Here is a 26606-nt window from a genome sequence, read left to right on the forward strand (position 1 = left end):
GACCTGAGGTTGTTATGCTCATTAGGCTTCATAAAAAAGGTTTCTAATTTTTCTTACTAATGGATTTCCTGTTCATAGAAAACTTTTGTGTAGATTCTCCACCCTCTGGCTAACAGTTTCACATATTTTGACCTGCAGCCTTGAATATTTGTCAGTCACAATTGAGTGTTTTTGCTTGTCATAGAGATTGTGAGGTAGTTTGTGTTTGATTAAATTTGATTTAATTGTAACACAGTTACATGCAAGGAAATGTCCTTTGCATGATGTGTTCTTAAATATAGGCTATAAAAACAGGGCTTGAGAAGGTTAATCCCAGCACTGGTCTGATGCTGATGTATCAGTCTTGCTGACTGTATGATGCTTCACCTGGCAGTCGAAGCAAAACACAAATCCACACTTGCAGTATTCACCTGCCTTTTGGAGATTAAAGGCCTGTGCTGCTCTCTTGCAGCACCATTAAATGAACAATGGTTAAACAAAAGAGCTTCTGACAATCCTTGCAGTGGTTTACATGCTTGTTCTTTTATTTCCTGCTTTAATTGCTTGGAACTCTTCCTGTGCAATGAGGGCTGAGAAGGATCCTTGTAGCTGTATTCTGAAATTACCAGATCAGGATTTTAACAGGGGATATAGAGATCAGGCCAATAGAGAAGCACGTTTGGCTTCTTGTCTTTTGTCTGCATCCCCTATGACAATCTGGTTCTCCCATCCAGCTGAGTGTGATAACCCAAATGTGAGATTTCAGGCAAGAGGAACAGACTTGGGTGTTATTCCAGTATCAGAAATCTTTTAGTGCTTTTTCTGTGCAAGTGTGGGAACTGACTGAGCTGAGAAATTTAGAGCCTCTTGATAGTCAAGAAAGGCTTTGGCCATTCTTCTTAATTTCCTGCTATTTCAAGTTATGTGAGCAAACTTTTGTGTACCTTTGTAGGGAGTGATAGCAATAATCTCTGCCTAGCAAATCAAGATTATGTGATGCTTTTATCTTCAGCCCTAAGCTTTGCAGGAATCAGCTGGCTGTTTGAATCTGATTTTTAGCTTGTGGCAAAAGCCACAAGCCGAAAGTAAATTAACTTCTTTATCGCCTTTGAAAAGAAATGAATGGAGAGAGGCTCCCAGTTCTTTTCACAGGGTGTGAGCAACGTGTTACATGCTTACTAATGCTTTCATCTTTAGGGCTGTAACATTTCTTTCTTTTGAAAAGTGGAAGTAGAGTCCTTAAAATTATGGCAGTTTGTTCTATGTAATCTATTCTTCAACCACTTGCTCTGATAGATTAATTTACTAGTTTGGAAGCATGTAAGCAAAATTTTGCTCTACCACTGCAAAGAGTTCCTTTATTCATCAATTTGGAATGTTGTGTTTTTTCCTTCCTTGTTTGAGAGTGGTAATGTAATCTACTGCTTTTTCATGCAGTTCATCTGTGATCTGCAATATCAAAGCAGGGTTTTGATGGATGAGTGAAGTAAATTGCAGTCTTATGGAAGACAGCTCTATTGTTATCAAGCTAAAACTTTCCCTCTTCATTGTTTTGCTGACACAATATGGGCACAGCTCTTACAAAATGAAATTTTAAATTGGCTGTGTTGCACTTAGCATTTTTTAAAACATAATAGGATGTCTCAGAACAGTGCACTTTTAAAAAGAACTTTTAAAATATCTATGTGAAAAGTGACTTCAACAGCATGTAAACCTGCAGAATGTGATTGGAGGCTCTTTCTTTCAGACATTTAACACTTATGTAGTCTTCTGAATATTGCCCAGTGTTTAATGTGCTTAACAAGAAAAGGATTCATGAAGAGGTTTCCATATGTAATATGTACCAAATCCATCATTTCTAGAAGACAGCCTGGATTCTTTGGTGAGTGTAGGAAGCTGTTTTTACCTTTCTACTATTCCTTTCTTATCTCTGTAGCAGAAGTTTTGGTGGAAAGCTGAACCTGGGGACAGCTGTCACAGGGAATGGCTTTTTGAAAAGTGGCTTATGCCACTGGGCTGACCTCAAAGGTGTGTGTAGGCAGGGTGTTGTAGCTGATCAGATAGGAGCAGGTGTGCCCTTCAGCTGGGAGCTTTTGATTTAGATATTATCAGATCTACAAGACTTGTGTACTGTAACTCAAGAAGACACATTAAGAATTTGTAATTACTTTTGCCAATAAAAAGAGACTGTGTATGGAAGAAAAGGGGAAGGGTAGGGAAGCAGGCACATTCTTTGCCTGGTAAGCATTGTCTGTATATTGTGGAGAAAGAGAGATGTAAAACGCAGAAGTTGCTTGTACCATGACTTAGAGTAGTTTTGTTCCTGAGCTCAGTGCCTTTCCTTGCCTGGTGTCCCAAGTGGAAGAATGTTCTTATTTAGTTGCAGTTCACTGAGAACTACTGGTGAGAGGTGTGTTTGTTTGTGTGTGTGTACAAGGGGAGGGGAGTCTGCACCTGCCGGGGAAAACCAAAACAACAAACCAAATGAAACCTCCAAAACTCCAACAAGCACCCCCAAAACTTTGAACAAAGAAGTCCCATTTCGAACACTTCACTTTAAGTTGGTCTTTGACATTTTAATTTTAACTGCTGCTGACATACACGGGGCCTTTCAACACATGACTAGTTTCAGGGAAGTAGCTGGATACTGAAGGATGCTGGGAATATTTGGAATTGAAACATAAAGGGTGTGAGAGGGTAGGCTGGATGAAATTCTTAAGTGTTTGCAAGTTGGAGGGCCCATGTTCGTAGGGTTTTTTGTGGGCTTTTTTTTTTTTTTTTATTTGTTTTTTTTTTTGAGTTGTGGTAATTTCAGACTGTCATAGATGGTAACCATGTGCCAGATTTCAGACATTATAGGCATAGGACAGGCCTTATTAAAAGTGTATCTGTGCATGTTTCTGTATGCCTACTTACAGTCATACACACAAATAAAACCATGTTCTGCCATCCTGAATAGAAACAGCAAATTCAGTGCCCTTGGCCTCTGCAGCTTTCGAGTCCCCTGTGCTGGGGGACTGCTAATGCTGCAATTTAATATTATTTAGCTTACTTCCAAGTACAGGGAGAAAGACAGGTAGATGCCATTTCAGCTCTCCAAATAACAGAAAAGGAGAAGTGTACAGGCTGCTGCAAACGAAGGACTTCAGGACTTTGTGGGGAAGGTCAGAGACAAATGAAAATGTGATGCTCTTTGCTCCAAGATGTGCACAAGGAACCATAAGATTTAAACAGTTTTTCAGCTGAGCAGTTTTCTCTATCCCTCCCCACTCTTGCACCAACACAACTGTTTGCAGCTGCGTGAGCTGGGCAAGTGAGCTGACCTGCTCTGGTACCCAGCTGTCTCTGGTGATCTGGTTTAGGCACTGTGGTGACTGAAAGTCTGACCAGAACCAGAGAAGAAATTGTATCCAGAGCAGCCTGGGAAAGGTGCTGAGGCTGATGTGGAGCACAGCATTGCTGTCCCTCAAACAGTAATAAAGTTATTAGGAGGTATTATGAGGTGCCAGAAGATTTCATAATTAGAAGGAGATGGGGTCTAAGAAAGGTTGTGAATGAGTGACTCAGAGCTAAATGCGAATTCTATTTCAAATCCCAAATAATTTTTTTTATATATAAAACCATTTTATTAATCTCCTTCCCATACCCTCCCTTCTCCTTGAGGTTTTTAAAGTGTGTACTCCTGGTTTGGATTTGAGAGTTTGAGGCATAACACTGTAGACTGAATAGATTTGAATTAATGACTGTAGAAACAGATTTTGACTTGAATCTGCAAATTTTAATTAAAAACTGTAACTGGTAAACTAGTTTTTGATTTAAACATAATTTAAAACTATGTTAAATCATGTGGTCATGTATCACGCAGGGAAAGTTTTTATTCTGCCTCAGATGAGATTTTTATGAGGATAAGCATGGCTTGAAGTGCTGTATAGCTAGTGAGAAGCATTTGAAATAAAATGGAGGAGTCCATTAAAACAAGTGGAGTGTTTCACACTGCAGAGAAGGGAGAACTTGAACAGTTCATCTCTATGGGCTGTAATGGAAAGTGTCACATCTTCAAATCCATGTCTGATAGCAAAGCTTGTTGTTCTTCTTTGGGTGTGGAATGAGAGTTTGACACCTCCAGAACAATGAAAAGCATGAGGAAAGCACTAACAAGTGGTTGTGCTTGACACTGCTCTGCCTACGCTATTTTGACTGAAATTCTGTTGTATGCTGTGAAAGGAATTCACGTGTGGGAGTGTTTCTGACAAATACATGTCTAATTTTGTTTGTAGTAATAACAAAGACATGACACAAAGGCTGATCGTTATCCTAGTTATTATTTAGTTATGCATGTGGTCTTCATAGAGCTGTAAGTTATAATAGGAGTTTTGGGTTGTAATAGACATTGCAACAGTTTCATTATAGGTGTATTACTCATAGACTGAATGGAATAAAGATTGAAGAAGATTGGAGAAAGTACTTTTGCTTTAGCAGGAAATAGCTTTAATCAAAGCTGAGCTTGTTTTTTCAGTACCATTTTCTCCTAAATACTGTAAGAGAAAAGAACTGCTGTAGCATAATTATGTTTTTCTGACTATTATTAATACTATTTCTTGCTGCAGTGGTGTTCAAGGACCAGAGTTGACAGGGACCTTGTGATGTGCTTTCTGTGCAGCCATGGGGCACCAAAGAGGGGGATTTGCAATGTTAAAAGTTGTTGTTTTGGTTCTTTTTTTTTCTTTTTTTGGGTGGGGTGTGTTTCTTTGTATTATTTTAAACAGTCTCCTTTATGCTTTGGAGATTGCATATTTCAGATGGGTGATACTTGGCTGGCATTAACAAAGTTTTGCATGTTTTTCTTCCTCCAGGAGATGATAACTGAGTCCACTCCACTGCGTTGCAGGAAACTCAGCAATCCTGACATCTTTTCATCTGCTGGGAAAACCAAGCTCCACCGTCAGCTAAGTCAAGATGACTGCAAGCTCCGAAGAGGTAGCTTGGCAAGTTCTTTGTCAGGTATGCCATTTTGTAGAGTATGAGGTTACTATTAAAGATGCAGCATTGTTGGCATAACAGTCATAATAAAAGATACTGGTAAGTCACTGTTAAGGTGACCCCTTGTTGGCAGGGCATACACAATTTCATGTAAGAGAAAGATGCAAAAAGAAACATCAGTAGAAATGAGAGTGAAATTTTGTATATTGCCCAGAGTGAAAAGTTAAAAGATAAGATTTAATATGCAAAGTTAAAGAATGGAATTGTGGAACTTTAGGTGACACATTGGTGTATTCTTACTCCTTTTAACATCAGCATTGACTGTAAGCTTGCTCACTTTGCCCTTTGGTTTCTTACTGGGAAACTGACTTTTTATATCATGTTTGATTACTATACAGTTTCTTTTTGGCTTCAAAAGCACTGTAGGCAATTGTGATTTGAAGTAAAAATCTTGTTTACTAACTTGATTTTTTTCAGTTTGTGCAAAATTTGTTTTTTCGATATTCAGCCTTGTAACTGAATTTAGTTTGTCAGCTGTAGAATCATTGGAGTGAACATAGGCAAATAATTACCCAAAAATGGACCAAGTTCAGTAGTTTTCTTTTTTTTCAAAGACTTTGTTAGTGGGCTATGGGATGGTTTCATAACTGTTTAAAACTAATATCAGAGTGGTGCTGGAATAGAGCACAGCGAGCTGCATGATCAGTCTAGAAAGAAAGAGCTGATATGCCTGAATGCCACTGTTATTCTGTAGGGTTAAGGTGCAGCCCATTTCCTTCCTAATTAGGCTGCTTGCCTCTTTGCATGTTCTTGCAAGAACTAGAAGAGTTGAAAATTCTCAGTGAGAGGGAAAGAGGAAGAAGGTGAAACCACCTTTTTTGATTTACATGATTGTGAAAATACATCCAGTCCTAGTCCCTCATCTTTTATCAGAAGAAGATAAATATTTTCATGTTTGAGGTGTTAGGTGTAATAGAATTAAATAAGCAGTAAAGCATGTATATTTTATTTTGGCTTGGCCTTTCCTTAGTGTTTTGTTTATAGTAAGTGGATAGTTTTTGAAAATGGAAACATTCATAATGTTTTGTACATGTGTAAGTTTGTTTTCCAAGGTAGGTTAATCACTAGAGGAGAACAGAACTTTATGAACCACACAGCTGTTGACTGACTGCAATGGCCTAAGTTAGTACTGTAGCTTTTTTTTTTTTCCTTTAGTAGAAGAAAGCAAAGTAAATAGGAGGAAGCAGGAAAACTGGAAGGTCTGTTCTCTTTTCAAAACAATTTTTCTGTTTGGAGATTGTAATATCAGAACAAGAAATTCTGTATTCTCCAGCACCTGTTGATTCATCTTAATTACTTTTCTATCTACTATACCTGACTCAGGAAGGCGTAAAGAGCCCCAACAAGATCAGTCTGACCCAACTGGATAGAGAAAAATGTACAGGTTTAGATGTATATTTTCAGTGTGGGTGTTTGAAATGAGTGTAGAACTTGAGGCATGACAGGGAAAGGCTTTAGCTTAAAGTTCCATCCTTAAAATGATTCCTGTTAATTTTTGCCACAGAATTGAATAAGTTTGAAGAGTGCAGATGACTGTGCATGCAAACTGATTGGCTGAGGTTTGGCTCTTGATGGAATTCTGCCCTCCTGGATTCAGGTTTTATGGAACTAAAAGGAGATACTGATAACTATATCTTACAGAGACTTAAATAAAGTTATTCTTGTCCTCAAGCATGGGTATTTTAGACTGCTAGATAATTATATTATTTGGCTTGCTATTACAGGATATCTTTGTTAGTGTTGTACTAGTGATAAATACAGCAATGTACATTTCTATAGTGTTAGGTCTTTGCAGATGAGTTGTTGTATTTATACATTTATCTTGAAAATGATCAAGCCATGAAAATCATGTCCACAGCTGTAAGCAGCTTGAGTGGGACCAGGCGGAGGGTACTAATATGTTGTGTCTCTGTTTACTTGACGAGTTGAGCCTGCTCATCTCTCATACACTTTGACTTACTCTGTTGGTGTATACTTGGCCCATTGCCTGTAACTATCACAGAAAATGAATGTTAACAGGTTAAAAAAAGAAAAAAACCCACACCAGTTCCACTGCACACCTTCCCCCCAGCATCATGGCTGGTCATATTATATGACAGTCCTCCAAATATTGCAGCCACTCTTGTGGAATGAATGTAATAATTCACATCTAGTTCTAAGGTGCAGTTGAATTTGTAAACACCTTTCTGCCTCTGAGAGAACAAGTCTATTTCTGCAGCATATTTGTGATTAAAGGTGTAGCCTTCCTGCTACTTACTGCAATAAATGTCTCAGTCTCCTGTGATTCCTGAGCATGTAGTAATCCACTGAATGCAAGAGTCTTTACTATGCTTGGAAGGGGGGGTGTTATTTAGTCCCATAGTCCTAATTTTAAGGAAAAGAGGTATTATCCACTTCCATTTTGCAATGGGGAAATTGAAGTATAGGGCTTGACTGACCAAACTTACAGAGTAAGTCATCTGGAAGCTAATAACTGAACCCAGGTTCACAGACTTCTTCACTTAGTGTTTTTAACCACAGAAATATCTTCTTTTTTTTCTTTGTGGATGACATTGTATATAAAAGGAAGCTGTCAGGCTCTGTGGAGTCAAAATATGACCTACTTTGACTTTGGTTCTTTCTCATTGTGGAAATTTACTGCTTGACATTTTTCAAAAACGAGTGTTGCATTGGTAGAAAATATGTATTGAGCAAAAAATATCCATCCATTGTTCAAAGCAAGACAATATTTAAACATACACAATATTATGTTACAGCTGTGTGAAATGCAGTGCTCAGTGTTCCAGTGGTAGGAGAAAGTGGGGATGTCCAGTTGACCAAGCTATTTAGAAAAGACAATATTTTACAATTAGGAATGCATTTTCAAAAGAAGTTTTAAAATAATACTAAAGAGATTTTGCCTTCTTTTAGGGCAGCAAATAATGTTTCCTTTTTAAGGTGAGTGGAATATGGAAATTTATAAAGTGGTAACAGTCTGTTTTTACAAGGTATTTGGATTTCCCCATTATCTCATAATGTAAAGTAGATTTTTTTGGAAATTGTTAGTTATCAAACATAATGAATTTACTGGTAAGGTGCTCTAACAAGTTTTAACCTACCAAAATCTTGAAATAGCTTTTTTTATTAAATGCTTTTTCTTCACACGCAGTATTTGTTCTCAGCTTTGTACTTTGAACTTGCAGACTTGTTTAGAAACAAGCTGATGTTATTTTGATTTTATTTTTAAAGGAAAACAGCTACTTCCCTTATCAAATAGTGTCCACAGTGGAGTGGGCCAGACACTGTGGCAGCCTCCTGGAGATACCTCCAACCTGGTCCGCATGAGAAATCAATCTCTGGGACAATCTGCTCCTTCACTTACTGCTGGTTTGGTGAGTGGCTCTGGGAACACTCCTGGTGCTTTTGTACTATAAAAAGTGATGTGATCCTGTGCTTTAGTTTTTACCTTGTTCCCCCTGTTCCTGCTCAGTGAAAGCAGCATTTTGTTCCTGTGGGACTTTTTAGGCTACAAGGTGAACTAGGAAGAGAATATGTTCATCCTGCTTTAGACAGAAAGCAGGAAAAGATGTGTATTGAAGAATAATTTCTTTTTGGGGACGTTCCTTCTCAACGCTACTTCAGTTGCCTGATGCCTGAAAGAAATATCATTGAAGTGTAGGAGATGTGAGCATGGGAACCCAACCACTTCAAACAAGTTGAATTGGGAAGCAGCTTTCTGAATATCTGCCTCTGACTGTTTTGCTAGGGAATAGCTAGGGGGCTGAATCTGAAAGGGATAACTCTTTCCAAGGAATTGGAGAGCTGGAAGTGATATATGCTCTTCTTTGTGGTTTCTGTCAAAAGGTTTTGGTAAAAAACCTTTGATGAAATATTTTTGAGGAAAGTTGCATCTGCTAAATTAACATTTTCTAAGAAGAGTGTTCTGTATGGGGACACACACTCAGGTGGCTACAGTCAAATCTGAACTGCACATGAAAAGGAACACGTTTTGTTTGTAAATTTTGCTTGTTATCTATAAAAATCTAAAATCAGTGGCATGTGAGGAGAAGAAAAATCCAAAGGTAGGAAAAGACAGTTAGTTATGAGTAGGCATAGATGCAACAGAAATTGTTGGTAAATAGTAGATTTAAGCCAAAGTTGATTTTTTTTTTTTGGCTGAACATCTACAGCAAACTTGTTATTTGTATAACAAGTTTTACTCAAATGAGGAGTTTTGGTGTGTGCTGCTTATAGTGCTGCAAGTAACTGGGTAAATTTATGTTACACTGTGAGACTGCTTAGAAGCAGTGAAACAATGACCCCTTAAGAAAAGGGCGTACCTTAGATAAAGCCCTGAGAATTATTTTGGGGTTCCTAGACAGTTTGGCACCACCAGGTTATGAAAGGAAACTTAAATCTTTAAGGTTCAAAAAGCCACATGTTTGTGTTACAACTAATTTTGATTTCACAATGAAGTAATTGTAGTCTTGATGTTTTCAGACATGTTACTATATTGAAATTCTTGTGATTTGATTTAATTGTGTTGTGTCTTAATTTGGTGCCTGTTCAGTGTTTGCCTTAAATTTGTGCTCTCACCAGTGGTTCTAAATTCAGTGGTAACAGAAAGGGAAAATGCTCACATGAACTTGGCTAGAAGTATTTATCTGAGGGGGATTAGAAAAAGTAATAGGTTAAAACACAGGCCTGTTCTCTAGAGGCAGATAAATGCCTTGAAGCTTTATAACTTAGGTTAATGAAAATAACTGTGCTTTAAAACAAAGCACTAATTCTCAGATATTTAATTTGGAGTACTAGGTTGTTGCTTAACAGCTGTGTGCAGTTCAGTGAGCTGCAGATGTCTGCATGTTACAATTCTGCATATTATTCATATTATACTCTGTGTTTTCAGTTTGTCATGGCAGTGTTTGTGCTATCAAATGTTCTGATATGAAACACAATGCCAATGAGTTATTTTAAAATAATTTAAAATTCTCTGCTTCCTAAGTAAGGCAGAGAAATTAATTTCTAAATCTAGTTTTTGTTCCTCTGTGATGGTGTTTAGGTGTTGAACAGTACGGTCACTTTCCTATCTCTGTATATTCTGTGATGGGCTGCGTGTTTCATTACAGTTGCAGTTAATTAAGCCTAGTTGTTACAAATTTTTATGTGAAGTGGGTTTCAAAAGCAGTGACTAAAGAACATCACAAGATGAACACATAATTAAATGCAGTGAGTCCTGAGATTTTGGAGCCACTTACATGTTTGCAGCTGTTTTAATATGCTTGTGGTATTGAAATACGTTTCACAAATTAGAATAGCAAAAGGTCTCTTGCCAGTATAATTAATCTCCTTTGAAGAATAGCTCTATTAAGAGATGAGTAAGTTCAGTAATGCAGAGTGTCATTTTAATATGCCAGCGTTGACTGCTAGAGCATTTAATTCTTCTATTATTTGTTATAATACAGTAGTTGGAGAGCTGGAGAGAAGTGGAATGTGATTTAGGAAAGCCAGAAAAGCTGTGTGCATTGTTTCTGCTCCCTCTTTCTGGCTCTGCAGGTATCAGTAGATTTTCCTTTGCTGAACTGCTTTGTGGCATTCAGTAATGTGGTTTTTTTTTTTTGCTTTCTAACCACTACTAATCCTACAGATTGTTTACTGTGCTTTAATTGCATTCTTTTCCTCTTTAAAAATATTTGCAAAGCAAAAAGATAACTTAACAATGCAAATCTACAGAAATTAGTTTTCAGCTTCTGAAACAAGCCTGACAGCTAGATTACTTATCAGCAATGACTCCAGAACTGGGAATACATCAAATTCTAACTTGCTAAACTATATGAGCACAATTTATCGTTGGGCAAGATCTTTCGGCTCGTACATGTGTGATAATCTGGATTAATGTGCCTGCACAGCAGTTGCCACTAGGTCCTTGACTTGAGAAGGAAGCCAGGGCAGAGTGAATGCTGAGTGCTGTCGTTGTGGAATGAAAGGTGTTGATCTGCTCTGTGTGCCTTCTAAATATATGTGAGGATTTTAGAGGATGACCTTCAGCTCATCATCTACCTTAAGACGAATGGCTCTGATCCTATGAGATTGAATTCTGCTGGGGAGTATTCTATTTAAGACTTTTAAATCCCTAAGATCGCTGAGGAAGTAATCAGAGGAAAACACATAAAGCATCATCGAGGGCATCTCAGTGGTATTTCCTGCTGTCAAGACCCAAATACACTAAAAAAATTGGGTGCAGGGAATATATGTAGAGTGCATGTTTAAGGAACAGAAGGGTAAATTAATGGAAAATTTCTTATGACTTAGTTTTGGGGTTTTATCTGAGATCTTACCTGTCATAAAAAGAGTTAGACCTTGGACTGTGTTTTTTTAAGGGAGGTCACAGAATCCTAGAATATGCTGAGTTGGAAGGGACCCACAAGGATCACTGAGTCCAACTCCTGGCCCTGTGCAGGACACCCCAAGAGTCACCCCATGTGCCTGAGAGTGTTGTCCAAACACTTCTTGAATTCAGACAGCCTTGGTGCTGTAACTGTTTCCCTGCAGAGCCTGATCCAGTGCTCGACCACCCTCTGAGTGAAAAACTTCTTCATGATATGTGACCTAAACCTCTCCTGACTCAGCTTCATCCTGTTTCCTTGAGTCCTGTCTCTGGTGATGCAAAAGATCAGTTATGGGGGTGCATTCTCTTATGAAAAAAGGCATAAAGATCATCAGGGTTTCTAAATTTTAGAAAGGAAAACAACCTTGTGAAGAGATGGTTGTGATTGTTGCAGAGGTAGATTGGGAGTGTCTTTCTTGCAACTGTTAATTTTGACAAAACACAGTGTGAATGAAACTGATTGCCAGGAGCAATGCCATAAGGTGCTAATATTCCATAGCTGAGCATTAATTGGTGGGCAAGGGGTGACTTTCCCCTCATTTTTATTAAAGGCAGGATGCTTAACTAGAGCACTATACAAATGCTGAATATGCTTCTTGATTTGTGGAGAGAGATTCTCTGTGTGTGTGTCCCATGTCCTGGCATTTCAAGCACCCTCTCCAGGGTTTTGTGAAAGAACCATCTGATAATGTGCAACCCATTAATTTGGACTATGTCTCTTATGTATTGCTTACCATCTAATGCCTGGAAAAGTTTGAGATGTTCCAGGAATAAGAAACCATGCATGTTCCTTCTGCCAACTGTGGTGATAGGAAAACATTTGAAGAAGCCTGTCAGTGGAAACTTAGATATGTTTGTGAAAGAGATTTTGAAATCCTTTTTTAAAATACTTACAAACTCTAATTTTCTGAGGTGCTTCAAGTACTGAACTGAAACTTGTGGTACTCCTTGAACTGAAAAACTAGACATAATTTTTGAAAATGAGGTTGAGGGTTTCAGCTGGGTGGGTGCAGTTCTATTTAGTGTAAACTTTCTTCCTTATATTCTGGGATATATTATAGGATGTGGTCAGAGCCATTTCTTCATCTTCAGAGATGAAGGCTGCTGACTAAGCAGTTGATGCTCTGTTAATCCTCTGATGTCAGACTTCTAAGATTTCCTTGTAGGGTCAGTCTCATCTTCACAGGACAATTTCAAATGACTTAGGGTTTTACATTTACTTTCAAACAGAGTGAAAGTTGAAACAAAGTGAAATAATTACATATTCATTGTGATTGTACACAGTGCCAGAGAGTTAATCTTTCCCTCATCTTGTTCTAGAAGAAATGTTTAAAAACCCAAGCCTCTTAGATTTTGAATAATGATCTGGAGGGTGGAAAAGCTGAAATGCAAAAATTTGAAACAACTCCCAACTGAAGAACTTCCTCTGTGGAGCAGCACTCAGCGTGATTTATTGCGAAGGTTCAGTGAGGATTGGGCAATGCTGAGTGGAATGGGGAGAATGGGTCATCCTTGTGGGGCTGGGGCCTTAGCTTGGCGTGTGCTGGGAGCCTGGGAACAGTCAGACCTCACACTGCAGCATGGCACCTTTGCTCTCCAAGCTGGGGCATGCTTTTTAGATGGAGGAGATAATATTGACTTTTTGTTTTCTAAATTTTTGCTCCTTTTCTTTTTTTTTTTTTTTAAATTTCATATTACATGTATTAGGAATAGAATCAATTGTACCTAATATATAAAGTTCCCCAAACAGCATATTTCCCCTGTGTAGGATGCTGTATATTAAAAAGAAAAATAAAATTTGTGTTGTTCCTGGCTGTGAGGAAGAGTGGCTAATTGGCTGCAGGTTTGAGTTAGTGAGTGAGGTTATTACAAGGCAGGTGATTCCCTCTGGGTTCCGGTGGAAGTGGAACCCGAAGGCTGAGCTGTCGTCGAGCCTGAGCGGGGGTCTGTGGAGCTGGGTTGCCATCTGCTGGTGTGCCAGGGGCTGGGGACGGGAATCCTGAACTCCACCATCCGAGTGAGTTTTGTCAAACGGTGTTGGAACCCCCGTGATCATTAGTGATTTTACAGCAGGGGTATGTTCTTTCTGGGATCGTGTCCCACAGCAATCAGTTGTTAATAACTGGCCTCTTTCTTTTAGCTGGAGTACAAATTCACTTCGTAATGCCGTGCTGTGGTTTGCAGCATCCTTTTTCTGATAACAGAGAGATGATGGTTGGGACAGTTGCGGAATAAAAAAGATTAAAAATTTACAATTATCTTTTGCAGCCGATTCCACAAATAAAATTTTGGGGTGGCTGCTGTGTGAGTTGCGCTTCGGCCTCTGGCCTGGCGGTGGCGCTGCAGCCCCGGGCGTTCACGAGCGGCGCTTTCCACCGGGAATGTCGCCCTGGCTCTGGGACGAGCCGGGCTGCGGGCGGGGATGTTTCCCGCAGCTGAAGGAGACCTTAATTCTGTGTTGTTTGTCAGTTCAGCACGGGAACTAATAATTCAAGAGGCCTGGTGAAGTGCAGTGGAACTGGAAGTTCCAGCTTCAAACCCCCCCTTGTTAAAAAGGGACATTCCAACTCCACACCTCCTGCCTAGTCCCCAGCGCTTGGATACATTTACTGTTCATTATTTGGGGTGTCTGCTTCACGCAAACCCCCCCTAGTTAAAAAGGGACATTCCAACTCCACACCTCCTGCCTAGTCTCCAGCGCTTGGATACATTTACTGTTCATTATCTGGGGTCTCTGCTTCACGCAGGCACCTGGGTGGCGGCTGTTCTACTCACAGGGATGAGGTCCTGGAAGGAGTCGGGCTGGCAGTGGCTGGCAGACACCAGGTACAACATCTGCCCTCTGTGTGTGCTGGCAGTGAGGTGAGTGCATAGAGCTTAGAATTCCACCTCCTCACAAAAGAATTACATAGAATCTCTTTTAATTGAAAAATACAGCACTCGTTCAGGGACAGATCATTAATGCCAGTTGTGCATGGTGCTACCTCCTGAGGATTGCCTGGATACTTATTACAAAAGCAGTGTTTGAATCCGATGGGAAAACTTCATTTACATTTGTGTCTTCTAACATACAAAGCTGCTCTTTTCCCGAAATGTTTTGTCAGAGATAATGTTACTTTTAGTTTACATTTTAGGTGGTAACATGTTGACTATTTAAATGTTGCTCTATACAGATGAAAATAGTCTTGTTCAAGAATAAGCCTGAAAGTCATAGGTGATGAAGGTCATAAATTATTTCAGGGAATAGAGAACATTCAATACTTGACTGTACAAGTAAGATTTCATATTTTTATGCTGGTAGAAATGGAAAAGACAGCAGGAACTATGGCAGCATGAATGAAGGGATTTTATTACTGTATGAAGGCATGGAAATTGCATTTTAAATTGGCAGCTGTAATAACCTGAGTTAGGAAGTAAGTGGATTTCCAAATTAAGACCACATGTGAAGTCTAAGTTTATGCATACTAATTAGATATTTGCGTGGACATATGCTGCAGAGTCTGTTGGTGAATCTTTGGGTACATGATCAATTTTGGAATTTGGACAGGGCCTGAGAAAGAAGTATGGCGCACCGCTCCATACTTTGTCACAACTTTTAAGGTGTCTCTGGTAGGAAACCAAAAACCAGAAATAGATGTGCTGTGACTGTGTGTTTTCATGATAGATTCAGGACACTTGCTTCACACTGGTTTCCAAAACTGATAGTCCTGATTGGTTTTTCACTAGGAAACTTCATTCTGAATAATTAATGTAAAGAACAGAAAATTTTTGTGATAAATTCTGTCCTAAAGTTATATTTACTATGTAGTGCTGTCCTAAAGTTATATTTACTATGTAGTGCATATTACTAAAGCACAGTCAGCACCTTGCTCTGAAGAAACTTCAGCGTATTACTTAAAACACAGTCAGCATCTTTTTGCTCACTTCAGTTAAGTGAATTCCATTTTGGAGTGGACTCATTGGCTTCAAGGAGGTTTTCATATTTGAAAGAAAATGTGAACACCCTTCTGTGTAACCTGAGGCTTGTCATTGTAGGAAATATGAATTCATAAAACTTGCCTTGTGATAATTGTTAGGCACTAAACTGTCAGTTTGAATGATTGCAGTTCTCATTATCTTCAGATGCTGCATGTTATTTTTTTTGTCTGTGAATATGTTGAATTGATTTTTGGCACATGCAGTCACTTCTCTTCCTGACAGCAGCACTATTGTAGGTGTAAAGTGAGAAACTGCTGGAGTGTGCATGGAAAATTAGCTTTTTTGCTTGGGGAGCTATGGGGAACTTAAAATACAGTTATTCAGACTGTCTTGAACACACTCTGTTGAAGAGTGAGGCTTTTGTTCCTTGAGTGTTGTTCTGTGGTTCTCAATGACCTCTCTGTAAACACATACTCATGTAGACAATAAAAGTTCTGGGTTTTAATTTTAAGTAGTTGAAAATTTGCTGTTTTATTTTTGGCAGATATTTCCATAGAAAGGCACTGTGAGATGTCTGCATTTAGTATTTTAATATGGCTGCCTTCTGTGTCTGGTAATACTTCTAGAAATAGTTTCCTAGGATGTGATAATAGGAGGATTGGTCTTAAAACGTGAAATAGTTCGCTTAAGTTTCAAGCGGCTTTCTTTCAGAAATGCAAACTGTTTCGAGCCTTAGGACATTTATAAGAATCTCCTGTAGCATTTTGACTAAGCAAAAGCTTTGGACATGCTCTGTAATTAGTAGCACAATCCTCCACGTTTGGCTGCCACTTTTTGTTTGGTCTGTTTTCCTGCACTGTGTCGCTTTGGTTTATCCAAGCCATGCAAAGTGTCTTTCCAGCAATCCCTTTTCAGCCCCAGAGACACAGTGATTGTTTATTTTACCTCTTTCAGGACAGTGGGAATACAGAGGTTTGTGTGCACTGCCTCTGAAGAGCTGCAGCTCAGAATATTTCCTAGGAGTTAATCTAAAATCCTTATTGCCTCGAGATTACCAGGGTGGGAGAGGTGAAATCTCTTGGCAGAGATAAGGGTAGCCTTGTAAGTGAAACACAAGCCTGGAACTTATGCAACAATCCTGATATCTGAACTTTGATAAGCTCAGGTACAGAGAGGTTCAGTCCCTTGGTCACCTGAAGAGCTGAAAGTAAAGCACGTCTCACAGACTTTCTGTAAACCTCAGTTTATTAATGTTTATTAACGTTTAGCAGATGTTTGCAGCTCAGTTGGACAGTGCTGTGGAATAATTTATTGCTGCAGTCACAGTACATAGTGTGCCAATATAATTTTTGTATTTCTGATTGTGTTCATATTTAGATTTTCAAGTCAGTTGTTTAAGAGCCAAGGCATGCCACGATCTCTTACCTGCCCTTGCTGGGCTGTTATTGCTAACCCGAGCATTTCCACATTAATTGTGAGTTTCAGACTTTTCCCTAGTGGGAACTGCAGAGTCCTTGTGCTGTAAGAACATGAGATATGAAGTCAGAATAACCAGTATATTACCAAGCTTGATTTAGAGTCATTATCTCTAGTTCTTCCCTTTGTGAACAGAAACTAGAACAAAATAATGGCCAGGAAGTTGTTTATTACAGGAACAGATGAGTGGAATTCCTGTACTGTGGCATTTTGAAAGGATCAGAATAATTTTCACTGAAAGCAGTGGTGGCCAACTAAGTACAAATAGTGTAAAATTTGCTGGGAGGGTGCCTTACTGACTGAGGGGCTTCTGCTTTTGTTGTTTATTGCAGTGATCAAGTTGCCATTAAAAAAAAAACAAGATTCTGTGCTCATTATGAATATAAAACACTGTCGTGTTGAGACTATAGTGTGAGTATGCAAAAATATGTCAGTGTGAACTCTCAGCTATTTGGCAAAGGGGAATGTTTATAGAAGAGGATTGAAAGATGTGCACGGTTTCAGATCTGTCATAAAAGGATGTGAAATGTAATTAACCTAAAATAACCTTTAAAATATTTTTGAGCCTGATAAATTAAATGAGCTGTTGAGATAACTTAATGAGAGATTTTAATTTTATACCTTAAATAATATCCTATTAAAATCCTCAAGATTTTGCTTTGTGGTGGAATCCACTGAGGTTTATATTTTCACAATGACCTCATGATTCAGTAACATTGTTAATATATTTGGTGCATATTTGAGGGGTAAGGTCTAGGTTAATGGCAGCATTTATTCTTTAAGTGCTTGAAGCCACAAAGCTCTAATTGAAGATTGGAATGTTCAAACCTCATTATTTTAATGTGGTCATACAGTATAGTGACACTTAAAGCAGTTATATGATGAACTCCTATGGCAGGGTTCATAATTTGTCCATGAAAACAAATTATTATGTGAAACTTCGAATTAAAATTCTCTGCCTTGGAGTTTAAATAAAACATGAAACTTCAGATCTAACGTGGTTTCTGTATTTGTCTTTGCTCAAATTAGCACCAAGCATTTGCATACCTTTAACACAGAGTATTCTGCTGTGAATTGTTTGCACAAAGTTACAGGGCATGCACTGAATCTCTCACACAAAGCTGCCTCAGTAGGTGCAGTGTGATGTTTTTGTTTCAGGTAGTTAAGCCTCCAGAGGTACTTTTGGCAAATCTGCATCTCAAATTTTTAAAATATTGAAGTAATTGAAGTAATTTAATGGATGAGCTGTTGTCAAGAAAAATACATGCAGTGCTTATCACGGTGTCAGGAATCCAGGGCTTGGAGACAAAGGTCGGAATGTTTATTCCTGCTTGCATTTCATCAGTGCTGCTAACCTGGGTTAGAGCAGTTTGCACACTGGGCTGCCTCCACTCTGAGCTAGATCCTTTTAAGACCTCTCCTACCTCTTCATTGTTCCAAAGCCCTCCTTTCCCTCCTGTGTTCTCCTAGAAGTGTTTATTTTTCTCCATGGCTTTCCCTCCCCTCAGAAAAAACCTCCCCACAGTAAAATTCGGTTCTTATTTCTTGATGATAGCCAGAAAATTCTGGCTAATTGTGAATTTGGGCTGCTTTATGCACACATATACTTCTACTGTGACCTCCTTGGTCCCTCTCCACTGTCAATTCTTTGGGCTATGGGCTCCTGGTCTGGGAAGTGTGAACACTGTAGAGTTGTATCTTGTATTGCCGCTTTACAGCTGCTCAAAATTTGCACTCCCCTTTTCTACTGTACAGTTACTAGTTCTGGTACTACCTTTATTTCTTTAGTATCACCTTGCTAAATGAACAGTGTTCTGAGTCATGAGCTTTTGATCCTCAAGCTCTTTGAGTCTGCTCAAATGACACTATGCAACATAAAAGTCAAGTTTGTGGGTGTTAATTAAATCTATCAGTAACTATTTGTTTGGTTTTAGGTAAGGTTCTGATGTTTTGCCTTAAATGTACAGTGTTATGAATTCCAAATGCATAAATTTCTTATCCAAGTTAATTCTTGAATCTTATTAGAATGAAATAGGCTAATGAAAGGGAAGTTTGGCAAGATAAATGATTAGGTGTTTGAAAGGAAAGAGGAACAACATGTAATATGGCAAACATGCAGAACTATCTGAATTGAGAGCAAAAGAGCTATGTCAGCATTGCCAGATTATATTGATCAGGTATCAGCATCAATCCTGATTAAACAGGCAGCTGTTTAAAGTGGTATTTTAACAGTGACATCTTTTATTTTCTATATGATTACTGGCCTGCTGACATGTTTACTTTCTCAATATAATTTACATATTGTGTTTAAAAATGTTGCTGACTGAGAAATAGTTGAATTATACACGGCAGAGTAAAAAGAAAATCAGACCTTCTTACAGCTGATATGAACAGGTATGAGTATCAGGTAATACCTACAAACAAACCAGTTGATTTATGTACCAGCTTAATTCTAGGAGAGCACTCTAATAAATGGAATGGCTTGCTTATCTTCTTATTTTTTTATAAAAAGGTCATTTAGAAATCAGTTTATATATATACATACACACACACATATATGTATATAAGATTTGAAAAGAAAATGGCTGCAAATGTTTGTATAAATGAGAGTTGTTGAAACCCTTGGGAGACCCTGTTCCATGTGGTTTATTGTCAGAAAAATCTTTGGTATCAACTTCCCCAGGAAATGTCAAGAATGTAAAAAAAAACGGTTTGAGGGTGCTTGGCCATTAAACTTGGGTCTGCAATGAAGTGATGAATGTCCCTTACAGTTCTAATTGCTGAATTTCTCTGTTTTTCCATAAGCAAATTGTGAACTGCTCTTCCTCCAGCTTACTATAAATTGCAATAATTCCAAGGGAAAGGTATGATAGTGCTTAGCTTCTTCAGTGGAATACATAAATGATGCATGCTCTTCCATCTGCTGTTGGCTTTCTTTTTGTCCTATTATCAACAAGGATTTTGTCATCAAGCTTTGCCTCCACTGAGTGCAGTCTCCATCTGAGAATAGTCATGGACAACTGTTCATAATGGTCAGCTCCAATTTTCCTTGCAAATCAGGAAACTTCCCCAGTAGTTTGGGTGGTCAGAAGTAGGTAACCACTATTTCACATTCTGGAGCAAGCCATGAAAGGTTTTTTGAACTCCATTTTGTGTTATGTAAAAAGGATAAAGTTGATTTAACTCCATTTCATCTAAGCTACATTATTGAGCTTATGCTTTGTGTTATAAGCTTCTGTTCTGTGTCGAATCACCAGTTCAGAGTAGTGGAAAGCATATAACATTGTTCACTGCCCATAAGTGTAATTACTACACTACTGTATGTTTTACAGATAATTAATCCCATAAAATGCTAAGATTCTGTCATGACTGTGCTGAGGACTGCCTGTCTCATTTACATGCAGTTCTGTGTCCAATATCCTGTCCTCAAACTGGACGGGAAAGGTTATGGAGGCTGGGATTGTGGCTGGGTGGTGCTGCATGTTTAAAGACCCTGCTCTCTGCTCCCTTTTGAAACAGGCAAAGCACACACCACAAGCCTGAAAGCTTGGGTCTAATTAAGATGTATTAATTGTGGGGCCTGTATTACCCACTGCATGGCAGGGGATGCTGACTGCAGTGAGCTGAGGAGGATTGGACACTCTGGAACAAAATGTTAGTGGGAGAATTCACTTGCTTCTGTGTAGACTAGGCACATGCCATGCTGGGACATGATGAGAGCAGACTTTACATGTTCTGTGATGGTTTCATAAGATAGATAAAGCTTCAGCAAGGATCCCATGGGAGGAGGAGCTGTTTGTGTCCTTAGCACTGCTCAGTTCTGGTTCAAAAGGTAAGTCAAAGAAAACCACCCTAAAAGCTGAAATAGATATGGAGGTATGCAAAGTTAAAACAGTAAAAAAAAAAACCCAACCTACTTTGAATTTCAAAAAGATGAACTGATTTAGAAAGAGAAGTGTGAAGAACGAGGAGCATCAGTGAACAGACCTGCATCTTTATAGTCTTCACAGAACTGAATTAAGGATCACTCCTTCAAGGCAGAGGAATGCAGTGTTCCCCTATCCTACCTATGAATAAGAGTTAAGAATGGTTAAAAGGAAACCAGGATGGTGAGGAACAGACCAAAGTAGGTTCTTAATTCAGTGAGTAAAAGGAGTTAATGACGCAGCTTTAAAATAATTCAAAAATGAAATGTGTGAACTACTATTTGTGCTGTATAGCCAATTGCTTAAAATATTCTGAGGACTGGAAAATGGCAAATTGAATAGCAGTATTTGAAAAAATGGATCCATGAGAGATTAATGGAGTTAGAACTGCAGATGTTCCCTTCATGCTGTAGGTGCCTAAATCCTAATTCTTATGAGTGTACTTTACCATTTGGTTGCATTAACACAGTACATGCACAGAGCAAGTCATTGAGATCACCCTGACAGCGCTGACCTCACTGTTCCTACTCTATTAGAATACATTTGTCATCAGTGGCTGTATTTTTAGGCCGCCCATTCAAATAATAGAATTGTAGAATGTGTTGGAAGGGACCTAAAGACCATTTTGTTCCAACGCCCTGCCATGGGCAGGGACACCTTCCATTAGACCAGGTTGCTCAAGGCTTCATCCAGCCTTTCCTTGAACACTTCCAGAGATGTGACATCCACAACTTCTCTTAGCAACCTGTGCCAGCACCTCCCCACCCTCATAGTGAATAATTTCTTACTCTCATCTAATGCTATATGCATGGCTGTTCTTTTGACATAGAAAGGTCATATTGCCTAACAATTCTTCTGACAGCTACTTTTAAAAATTCAACTGATTGGCAGGTTCTTAACCCAGAAAGCTTTGCTCTTTCATAGATACATTTCCTTTAGAAATGTAGTTTTCAGTCAAGCTGTAAGCTCTGAACAATTCAGAGCCTGATGTTTACATGTTTACTTGATCAGCAGAGACAGTAATTTAAACAGCCCAACCTCTACCTCTCCCATCCAAAAGCACCTAAGAATACTTCTCAGAAGCCACAGTGATTTATTTGCAACCTTTTTTTTTTATCATGAAAATCTCAATAACTAATGCTATGATGCTTCTTCTACTTGTTCTTGGGAAAAGCTGGTAGAGGACTGAAATAATTATTTTGCCTTGGACATTGTCCTAGCTGCTCTGAAACCTCCTAGATAATCTGCTTACTTGTTTGGCTGGGTAGGAATGGACTTTGGCTTTTCCTCTGCTTCCTGTTACAAAAGGAGCTCTGAAGGCAGTTCTGAGAAGGAAAGGGAGCTGCTAGCGTGGGAAATTCAGGAGCACAGGACAGAGCAAATCAACTACAATCAACTGATAATGCTGATGTCTGATAACTCGGAGGTATATTTAGAATGCTGCTGCTGTTTTCATGTTTGTCTTTTGTTGTCCATTGCAGCTCACACTTGCATTTAGTTGCTTTCTACTTCAGTGACTTCGGAAGGAAACCTAAGGAGACAGGGTTTCTTCAGCTTCATTAACTATTCTGGAAAGAGCTTCTTGCATTGAATTCCACCTTGCCTGTAGAGATTTGTGTTCTGCTATGAGATCATTCTGTCAATATAGGCTTGTTTACAACTTCAGCAGTTTTGGAAGGCTCCTTTCAATATTGAAACATCCACCTTTTGCACTAACAACAGCATGGAACTGTGAATCACAACTGATGATTGTCAGTGCTTTTTTCTTCTAGGAAGACCTAATGGTTTGGTAGAATTGAATTCTCTATTTTCTAATGTATTTTCTGTGTTAATTGGTTTCTTGCTGGATTTTGTCAGCCTCACTGTGATACCAGCCTTCTGAGAAGCTTATTTTGTGAATGCATTTAGAAAAGGCTCTCCTTTCATGGAAAAAAAAATTCTCTAGGGATGCTGCCAAGTCTCAGAAGACCAAGAAATGATATGGTTTTGTATTTAAGTGTAATCAAACTGGCATTCATGATCATTTTGTCTCTTTAGAGCAGGAACAGCTCTGTAGATGAGTATATATTTTTGGCATTGGCTTTAACCAAAATTGAAAGTAATGGTATAAATGATGCTGACTGCCAGAAACACTGAACAGTAGTAGGGAGTCAAAGTTTCTCCAGTTGTTCCTTCTTTCCTGGTAACTTCCAAGCCACTGGCCAATTTCATCCAGGCTTGAAAAGAATAAGAAATGTCAAAAATAACTGTAATTGCAATACTATAAGAATTGGAAGTGAGTAGGAGGCACCCCCTCACATTCTCTCAGTGACAGTCAGTTCGTTGTTTATTCTGGTTTGGCAGCACTGGTTGACACTCTAATATGACAGTGCTGGATTAACTGGAGGAGGTGTTGTCTCCATGATGGGTGGAAGTAAAGTAGGAGTGCCAGAGTTATCTCTGTGAGGGCTATGGGAGGGAGGGAGCAAGAGACAAAAAGCCAAACTCAAGTCTGTAAGAAAATTGGGCATCTTTAGCCTTCGTTGCTCAAGAAGCAGCTTGTTTATATTGCAGTAATGAAAGAATCTGGCATCCTTCTGTTTCCAAAAACATTGATGTTCATGACCTAACTCTGGGCAAGGTTGGAAGGGCAGCTTTTGAAATGCTTCCCTGTTGTCAGTTTGGCATGTTGCTTTTGCTGTGGGAGGAGTGGTGGGATGCTACTCCAGCAACTGAAGATCTTTCCATGTGTTTGCCTTTGCAGTGTCCTGTGGTTGTCCCAAGCTGGGACTGCACTGCAGGGTCAGCACAAGGAAGTGATGGATGTCTTCCCTTGACTGTAAACCTGCCCTTCTAGAAAGGAGGGAAGGGAACCCTCAGGTTTTGGTTGTGCATATTGGAGCTGAGCATAATTGTGGCATCATCTGCAGTTTATTTCTTTGCTTTTCACTGCTAACAACATTACAAAAATTAGTATTCTACAAGCTTGAAAGACAGACTATTATCTAATTGGCTTTTGGTTAGGAGGATACTGATTTCTAGGTCAATGTAAAACAAATGAGCATTTAAATTGAAGAGGAGCAGCTGTTCCAAAGCCCCTTTCCACAGTGCCTGGTTTTGTTAAGGATAATTATGTCTAATTTTAAATTATGATAGCTTTGAGTATTGAGCTTTGCCTTGTTACATCTACTATCTTATTCTCCTTCATCAGTAAGAATGTTCTATCATGGAGCTGGGTTTCTGATTGGATTTATTTTTCTGGGCCTTTTGAGTTTTGAAGAGAAATATAGCTTTAAGGATGGGGTTTTCAACACTTTCATGTCAATGTTACCACACATTTTATTTTTCGAGGTCTCAAAACTGATACAGCGTGTCTGATTCCTGTGGAAAGATACTGCTGGGAAAATACATATTTATGTAAATGTGTAAGATTTTTGTTCATATTTTTAGCTTGAATATGGAAACGTCAGACTCTAGTGCTGAAAAATCCAAGAAAGCTCTTGTCAGCCTTGGAAAGAAACATATGCTAAAGATGTCCTGTGGATTACATACTGCTTGTTTCAATTAACACATTGATATTCTCTGTCAGTTCTAGAGACAAAAAGCCCAGGTGACAATTCAAATGATGCATGAAAATAACATTTCAATTTTTACTGGTGAGCTCAGATTTTTTTTTTAACAAAGAACAAAGATTTCAACTGTTTTGGTCAGTGTTACTTTAGAACTCAGTAGTATGTCTGAATGCTTTGAAGAACATATATTGTAAAGGTACTGCTGCTGCAGTGGAGCACATTTGTTTTTCTGAAACGTTTACTTCTGGACATGTATTGTTGTGTCACATGTAAGAATTTTGTGTTTGAATTTAATTTGGAGTAAAGTATAACTGTATCAAGAAATGCAAAACATATATATTTGACCATTAATTTGAAATCCAAGCATTTTTTACCTGCTACTTTTATGGAAGGAGACATGTTTTCACATGCCTTTAAAAATAATTATTGTCACACTTTTCCTCTGAGGAATATCCTTTGAGTCTTTTAAGTCAACAGTTTTACTGTCTTTTGTTTCTTCTCTCCTGACTGAATGCAAATGGTTCTATTAAAAAACACCAAAAAAAGTTCAAGAGATTGCCAAATTACTATTATGTCTCTACTCTTTTTAAAATGAAAAATAGCTTTCAAATGAAAAAAAAAAAAAACGACCAGGAGAACTCATAAAAATGGGAGGTCTGATGCAGATCGTGGAGAAAAGGGAGATTTGAAAAAAAAAAAAGATCAGATCATTGTATCATAAATCTTTGAAATCCTGGATGAATTTATTATTTTTACCTTTCTTTCCACTTTTGTTCAAGTTCAGTGAATAAATGTCAGAAAAAAAGGATATCTATAAAAAAGCTTTTAACTTGTCCAGCACTTTAAGGAGATGACAAAATTGTGAGAAATCAATAGCAAAGTTTTGTCTGAGACCAGAAACGGAAGAATAAAAACCTGTCAGAATCCATCAGGGAGAAACTGCTGCGAGATGTCTCCCTAGATATCGATGTAAGCTTAGTCAGGTATAAACAAGGAGAGTAGGAGAGAATAAAGCCCTCTAATTCCAGATGTTTTGGCTTATCTTCAAGTATTTACTTCAAAGGCAGTATTTGAGTGTATATCATGTTGGTCTTAAGCCAGCAAAGTGATACAACCTTTGGAGTCTTGTTTAAGCACTTTAATGTCAGCTGGAAACCAAGGTAAAATTCATGGTATATTAAAATGAATTGTATGTGGATTAAGTTGGAAAAATATATTCAGTGCTGGAGACTCTGTTCTGAGCTGAATAATTAAAGAAAAAGTAGTTGTTGAGTTTCATGGCATTTTCCTAATGTTTCTTTCCTAATGACAGTGTGAGTCATTATTTGTAACTATTTTATCAGTGTAATAGAAGAGGTTCCTTGTCTCATGAGACATCAAGTGTTTGTTTTGAAGAAATGAGTGTCCAAAATGACAAATATCCTACAGATACAAGTGGGAGTAAGATACAGTGAAATACAGCTTGGTTTGGTCTCATACCTCTGCAATTTGTTGTCCTTAAAACTCTTTAATTGAAATGTGCCATCTTTCTATAAAAATTGTCTATCTTGTTCTTCAAAGTTAAATGTGGCTTTATTGACGAAGTAAGAATTGGAAGCAGAAGTCTGGGAGGAGTTTACAGAAAAGGGAAGTGTGTATATGCAAACCACTGCTGCTGTGGTGAGGCTGCAGGAAGGACAGTGCTGGTCAGGAGTGTGGATACAGGAGGAAATCTTTTGTGTGCAGTAAAATTTTGGGAGTATTTATGAGCGTGTGTTTGCATGAGATATGAGGTGCATCTGTAGTTTGTAGCTTTATAGAGCCAGTTTCTAGGGCAGAACAGCTTCTGGGCGAACTGGATTCATAATGTCTTTCCTGTGGGATTCTTGAAAGCTACAGGCTTTGTTTCCATAAACATTTCAGTAAATGTCAGTAGCTTCATTTGGGAAACACACAAGTTGGTATTGAGTCCTTGAGCTTTGGGTTTGTTGCCATTCTGATTGGAGTTATTAATTGCAGAGGTTTGCATCTGAAGCACGAGGGTTGTCTTATAATAAAGTAATAAGAGAAACTTGATTTTGATAATGTCATCAAATGTTTAGTAAACAGAAATTATATTTTCTTCAGGTTTAACTTTGCAGCCTATATCGAAAAAGGCTTTTCTGCCTATCAAAAAAAGTTTCTTTTAAAAATGGCATGGTATTTGAAAGGTAGTGTGAGAGAAGCTGGATTCCATTCTGTTCTAATGGCAGTTCAGCTCCAGAATATGAATTTACGTAGTGAATCCAACATTTTCTATAAATATTAAATTTAATTGGAGATTCCTTTCTAAAGATGTTAGCTTGAGCCAAGGTTCTGCCTGGAAGCTGG

The 26606-nt window shown here is 38.4% G+C and overlaps 1 protein-coding gene across 5 annotated transcripts in view; it reads left to right on the top strand.

Moving 5' to 3' along the window:
- Positions 1-26606, top strand: part of MAST2 (microtubule associated serine/threonine kinase 2) — a 187716-nt gene that overhangs the window by 16164 nt on the left and 144946 nt on the right. For 2 of the 5 annotated variants that reach the window (XM_068198613.1, XM_068198604.1), the window contains exons 1-2: positions 4800-4980; positions 8248-8390. In XM_068198613.1, coding sequence (XP_068054714.1) covers positions 4815-4980; positions 8248-8390 — 309 coding nt within the window. In that variant the 5' untranslated portion in view covers positions 4800-4814. Of the gene's footprint in view, positions 1-1838; positions 1862-4799; positions 4981-8247; positions 8391-18596; positions 22133-26606 lie in introns of those variants that run through there. The other 3 variants (XM_068198606.1, XM_068198605.1, XM_068198609.1) reach the window with 3 other exon arrangements.

This window comes from Anomalospiza imberbis, chromosome 9, assembly GCF_031753505.1.
Source record: "Anomalospiza imberbis isolate Cuckoo-Finch-1a 21T00152 chromosome 9, ASM3175350v1, whole genome shotgun sequence".
In the NCBI taxonomy this organism is placed as follows: Eukaryota; Metazoa; Chordata; class Aves; order Passeriformes; family Viduidae; genus Anomalospiza; species Anomalospiza imberbis.